We start from the raw sequence: 6,686 nt of genomic DNA, 5'->3' as shown, positions 1-6,686 counted from the left end.
TCTATGCACCGTTTAATATTTGGATTAGCACAAATGAAACGAATCACGGGCATTCATCCCATTGATATGTCAAACAATTTCAAAGATGAATAATAGTTTTGTAGACTGAAGCCCCTTTTTGTGATAGTGTTTAACGAAATAGGCTATGCTATAGGTAGCTCATGGATCACCTATGCATGTGTGATTGAAGTTCAAGACAAAGTTCATGAGGACATCACTCCTTGTCCATTTTCACATCCTACACTTTTCTATATTATTGTTTTCCGCTCCTTCTGCATTTACGTCTCCATATGCAAGCCGTTGAAAGTTTTCTTAGAATACACGTTATAGACCAAGGGGAAGCAAAAGAAGTAGCACCACCTTAGGATCTGTTACAATCAACAGGTGTTTCTTCATGTCTAATGTTTCGATACATTTCAGCATAATCATTGCCTTATTCACAAACTTACATTATAATTTCCATATTTGTCTAGTTACTCCAATAAATTTTTCTACATGGCCCCTTCCAATTCTTTAAAAAAGAAAAACATATCTTAGGTTTCTCACTGATGTGTAACTGTTATATTCTAATAGTAAGAGCGCCATTATTGCAACGATTCTTACAGGTGAATGGTCCTGGTCTTCTGGACCTACCAGTTTTCTTGCTTTCTCCCTTCCAAAATTCACCACTTTTCTGACCCTTATGTCTTATGGTTGTGTGGTACATTGCCGGTTGTATCTGCACTTTTAACTGATTGGTGAATTTTGGAAGGAGTATGTGAGTATCCATTTTCTCTATGTATCAAAGTGTCAAGTGCTCTCTGACTTTAGCTCTATAAATCTTAGAATTGGATGATTTCTCTACACCATCCTTGTCTATACATATGGAAAAATGTTTCTGGTCATTTTAAATTCCTCAAAATAGTATTTTCTTTTCATTCGTTTGTCTGCTGGCATGGTCTTGATCACTGGATTATTAACTAGTAAACTGACTCGTCAAAGTATTCGTTTACATCTTTTTGGTGGACATTGGTGGGGAATCAATCAAAGTAGGTGAACAGAAGAAAGATAATAAGGCGATTTTCTATGTCAAACAGGAGCTGCCTATTTTGACGTAAAAAGACACTTTAAAAGTGTCGTTTAGTCTTTTAGATCAAAATCAAAGAAAATAACTACAATATGTCTTACGTCTTATATAATACAAACCGTACAGCCTAACACTTAACATGTCTAAAAAATAACCCCAAATTCTCTTTGTTGTTTTAGATTTGCAAAGACAGCACACACGCTAGCGCTCAATCATCTAATCATTTGTTTGGTCTCCAGTTTGTTGTCCAGGGGAAGTCCTTGTTTTGCATCCATTGGAGCTAGAAAATGGCAAAGATGCTGGGTGTCTTGCTCATGATTGGAGCAATGATGTTCGGAGTAAGAGCTGAGCCAACGGAAGATAAACAAGCATTGCTTGATTTCCTTCACAACATTAGCCACTCTCATCATCTGATCAACTGGAACAAGAGCTCTTCTGTGTGCAAAAGTTGGATAGGAGTGACCTGCAACTCTGAGCAATCACATGTTATTGCCCTCCAACTGACCAGAACTGGATTGAGTGGTCGAATCCCACCCAACACTCTTAGCCGTCTCTCAGCGCTCCAAACTGTGAGTCTAGCCTCAAATAGCATAACTGGTTCTTTCCCTTCTGATTTCTCTCAGCTAAATAACTTGATCTATCTGTATCTCCAATTCAACAAATTTTCTGGTCCATTGCCATCAGACTTTTCAGTATGGAAGAATCTTAGTATTGTCAATTTGTCCAACAATTCTTTTAATGGGAGCATCCCATTTTCACTTTCAAATTTGACTCATCTCTCTTCTTTAGTTCTAGCCAACAACACCCTTTCGGGTGACATTCCTGATCTCACTATTCCTACCCTGCTGGAGCTGAATTTTGCCAACAATAACCTTAGTGGGGTTGTGCCCGAATCGTTGGAGAGATTTCCAAGGGGCGCATTTTCTGGTAACAACCTTGCTTCTTCACATGCTCTTTCTCCTTCTTTTCTTATTAAACCCCGAAATTCTCATCCAACAAGGAAAAAATCCAAAGGGCTGCGAGAACCAGCATTGTTGGGTGTCATTATTGGTGCTTGCGTGCTGGGAATTTCAGTGATAACAGCTTTTGTGATTGTGTGTTTCTATGAGAAAGGTGGTAGAAGTGGACAACAAGTGAAGTCTCAGAAAGGAGAAGCATCCAGGAAAAAGGAAGGTTCTGAAAGTCGAGACAACAACAGAATTGTTTTCTTTGAGGGTTGCACTCTTGCATTTGACTTGGAGGACTTGTTGAGAGCATCTGCTGAAGTGCTTGGAAAGGGCACGTTTGGGACAGTGTATAAGGCTGCTCTAGAAGACGTAACAACCGTGGCAGTGAAAAGATTGAAGGATGTCATTGTCGGAAAACGCGAGTTTGAACAACAGATGGAGATGGTCGGGAGGATTAGGCACGATAATGTGGCTGCTTTAAGGGCATATTACTATTCAAAGGAGGAGAAACTTATGGTATATGATTACTACGAACAGGGCAGTGTGTCTTCAATGTTGCATGGTATGCTATCTTGTTAAGATAATCTCCCCTTTAACTACTTCTAGTTAATCTAATTCATCATGACAGACCTAAACAATTAAAATTGGTTTTCTCTAATAGACTGATACAAATATTTGCTTTAGCATTCTAAGGCTTATAGTGCTACTTTCATTCGTTTTTTTAGTTCTCCTTACATGCCTAGTAAACTTCTCCATAAGATAACCTCAACTTATGCGCTTTAGTTTTTGAAACGGTTAAATATAAGGAGCTTGTACTGAATTGCATAAATTGATTTTAACTTGGACAAGAAACTTAATTCATTTTATCTTCTTAATTTCTTCTCTTATAAATGATTATGGATATGTTTACCAAGCATGTTCTAAAACCAACAAAGTCACGAGACTTACAACTATGCAACAAAGTTAAACTATGTGGCATCCTACAACTACTTTGAGGGATTGTCTAATGTTAACTATGATTTGGTAACTTTATCAACGCAGGCAAAAGAGAAGGAAGTAGAGTTTCTTTAAACTGGGATAGCCGTTTGAAAATAGCAATTGGTGTAGCAAGAGGCATTGCTCACATCCATGCTCAACAAGGAGGAAAACTCCTCCATGGAAACATAAAGTCCTCTAACATCTTCCTCAACCCAAGAGGATATGGTTGTGTATCTGACATTGGACTTGCAACACTGATAAATCCAGCAACGAGAACAACAGGATACCGTGCCCCAGAAGCCACGGACACCAGAAAATCGGTAGCCGCATCTGATGTCTATAGTTTTGGGGTGCTGCTACTTGAGCTTCTAACTGGGAGGTTTCCCTTACATGCCAAAGGAGGTGAGGAAGTTGTGCACTTGGTTAGATGGGTGAATTCAGTGGTTAGAGAGGAGTGGACTGCAGAAGTGTTTGATGTGGAGTTGCTGAGGTATCCTAATATTGAGGAGGAAATGGTTGAAATGCTGCAAATAGGGATGGCATGTGTTGTGAGAACACCAGATCAGAGGCCAAAAATTGGTGATGTGGTGAGAATGGTGGAGGAAATTCGTAGGGTAAATGCCGAAAATAGATCATCCACTGAATCAAGGTCAGAAGGTTCCACTCCAACCCCTCATTCCATTGAGATACCTTCAACCTCTTTTGCATATTGACATTCCTTTGGTTGATTGAGAAGTTGTTAGAGATGTAATTTAGTCACTCTCAATTTCAATTTTGACCATGACATAACAGTGAAGTTGGTAACAAAATTGATGCTAAGTAGTTAACCTACAAAAGATATAGCAAAGTGAAGATGGGTCCCTAGATTTGGTGTTGTATTGTGCTCTATTATTTTGGTAGGGAATCTTGTTTTTCCATGAATTCCGGGGTTGGGCTCCACGACTGTCCTATGCTTCGCATTCCACGCAAAATTGACAGGTGCAGAGGATTGATCGTGAAATTAATATAATTCACGAAGAAACAGAGAACGATAAAGAATGTAAAATTCTTCCAATTAATTTTATCTCGTTGACGCATTTAATAAAAAAGGTATACATAAATTCGGAGTGTGAAATTTATAAATATACTAAAAATACAAAAAAATATATATTATAATTGTACGGTAATTTATATATATATGCCATAAAATTTTGGAAAGCAAGATTTCCCTCATCTAACACCAAGCTTAAGCAATGTTGCTCCGAACTCAACACACCACGAGGAGCTTCAGGCCTTACATCAAAAGTTCGACAATCTTGAGAAGAACGATTCTTTCAAAGAACATCCTCAAGGAGACACTCCCTAAATTCGGAATGGGTAGTGGAAGATCACAACATCGAATACATCGAACTCAAACCTCAAAAAAGACCTCTAAAAGGAATGGTCAGCACGAGAGAAACGGGAGTTTCCTCTTATTAAAGTACAAATTTTAAGAAGAATATAGAAAATCCAATGAAGTATTAAAATGTAATATAAATTTAGAATGTTGTAAAAAAGTCAAAGAAAAAAATCAATAACATTCTTAAAAATTTAAAACATTCTACGCTAAGTTATGACTAGCATTTTCTAGAATAATCTATAAGATTATAAATACTCATGTACTCTACATTTGATGTAAGACCACATGTAACACAATTAAGACAACTACAAAATACACTTCTTCAAACTATTACTTATACATTCTACTATCTCCACATTTTCTCTATCTCATCAATTATTCATTTCACAACCTCAAAATAACAATGGTACCAAAGCATCTGTTGGGCATAAATAAAAACTTTAAACCACTTTAAGAAAATTAACCATAACTTCATTCTATACTGCTTTCAAAATATTTTCTCAACACATAGTGGTTACTACTAATCAAACATCATCAATTCCAGTACCTAATTTCATAGAAAAAAATTATGATTTTTGGAGTGTCAAAATTAAGACATTTCTTCGCTCTCAAGACTTATGGGACATTATAAAAGAGAAATTCAATATTCCAGAAGATACCTCTACTTTTACTGTAGCTCAAAAGAAATAGAAGGAAAACAAATAGAAATATTCAAGGTCTTATACAAAAGAAATAGAAGGAAAACAAATAGAAATATTCTAGGGCTTCTTATAAGACCTTGAGAGTTTATGTAAGGAGGAAGAAAATAAAAAATAAGACATAGTTGTTAGGAGGATTAAGAGGTAGTTAGGTGGGTGGCTTATGTGTGTTTTTTGTCAAAGAGGTGTTGTAGAATGGTTTGCGTGAACAACAAACAAAGAGGAGGGTGAATTGGTTTCTTATCGCAAATCGTGACTTTAATAATATTCTCGTATTATTTAAATTCCTTAATGACAAGAGTCCCAAAATCGTGCCTTAGTGCTTTTATCACAACACACATAAAAACAAATAACTTTTTTGAAATTCACGTATTTTGTATGTTAGAATGAGAGTCTCAATCTAATTTATAGAAATCTCACTCATGGATACCTCCAAAATCTTGTTGTCATCTATTTAACGTGTGATAATCAATTATCTAAATAAGGTAATCGATTATGCATTTAATGAATGCACAACGGTAAAAAACTTGCTTGAAAATTGTCATTAATGTTCGTGATAATCGATTATGGCAAGTCATAATCGATTATCATTAGTTACTAATTGATTATCTTGAGTAAAAATGAGATTTTCTGATTCAAAACGAATTTTAACGCAACCTAAAGGCAAACAATACATGGAATCAAAGATAAACCACATCCTATACATAACTCTACTAAATTATAAAGGCTTTAACATAAAAACAAGTTTTCATGAAGATCTTGCAATAAGAGCATTTGATACTTGACGTTGAGACATCATCAAAACTTCTAAGATTAATCTTTATGCTAACATTTTGTGTAAGGGGTTGTTATATAATGGGGGATGAGTGTCTTAGGCAGAACATGTCTATTTGTCTATCTTTGTTTAGACAAGAGTATTACATTCTGTGTGAAGGGAGAATTGCTCCTTTGGATGCTTACATACATCATTATTTGTTACAAGAATAATAATGTAGTTTGTTCCTTTGTGAGATTGAGTGTTGTATTCAGAGTGCTAACTTGAGTGTTCTTGTTAACCCTCGACAAGTGTAACCGAATCGTATTAAGTAATAATAAAATGGTAAGACCAAGTATCGTTTCCCAAAGGACTCACGGACTAAACAATTATGTGATTTGATGATTAAATTAGACTTGTGAACGAATTCTTGTAGGTTTAAATGCAAATACTGAAAATTAAATATGAATGCATGTGTTGATCAATTGGATCGAAAGAAGCAAAGGTGATTGATGTAAATTATGGAATGATGATGTTGTTGGGGTTTTCAATTCATCCTATCCACTCTCATGTATTCAAGAATTCATCTTTCTTCATTAATGTTAATGCCACTTTCTAATTTACCTTAAACCCGATGTCTCGGTAAAGAAAGCCTACTCCTAATCACTAGTTTACAATGTCTTGTCTCCCTAGCAATTATTCATGCATTACATTCGCGCAGAAGCTTAAAGGCAACCAATCCTCCTATCCCTATGTCTAGGCAATATTACTCTTGGGAGAATTTCTTCAGTTCTTGATTTACTCATATGTGTCCATATAAATAACATCAATGATCATGCAATTGAATGACTTAAACAAAGCATGC

At 35.9% G+C, this 6,686-nt stretch overlaps 1 protein-coding gene across 1 annotated transcript; it reads left to right on the top strand.

Moving 5' to 3' along the window:
• Positions 1–1,155: 1,155 nt before the first annotated feature.
• On the top strand, positions 1,156–3,855 carry LOC108337726 (probable inactive receptor kinase At4g23740). Its single transcript, XM_017574305.2, has 2 exons — positions 1,156–2,575; positions 3,055–3,855. The coding sequence occupies exons 1-2, from the start codon at positions 1,354–1,356 to the stop codon at positions 3,702–3,704; spliced, it is 1,872 nt and encodes a 623-aa protein (XP_017429794.1). The 5' UTR covers positions 1,156–1,353; the 3' UTR covers positions 3,705–3,855.
• The last annotated feature ends 2,831 nt before the right edge of the window (positions 3,856–6,686 follow it).

Source organism: Vigna angularis, chromosome 7 (assembly GCF_016808095.1).
Source record: "Vigna angularis cultivar LongXiaoDou No.4 chromosome 7, ASM1680809v1, whole genome shotgun sequence".
Lineage (NCBI taxonomy): Eukaryota > Viridiplantae > Streptophyta > Magnoliopsida > Fabales > Fabaceae > Vigna > Vigna angularis.
This window is presented reverse-complemented; position numbering and strand designations above follow the sequence as displayed.

Excerpts from the sequence above, each read along its gene's own strand:
- LOC108337726 (XM_017574305.2), top strand. The coding sequence starts at position 1,354 with ATGGCAAAGATGCTGGGTGTCTTGCTCATGATTGGAGCAATGATGTTC. Across the intron at positions 2,576-3,054 it reads TGTGTCTTCAATGTTGCATG|GCAAAAGAGAAGGAAGTAGA; the intron begins GTATGCTATCTT and ends TTATCAACGCAG.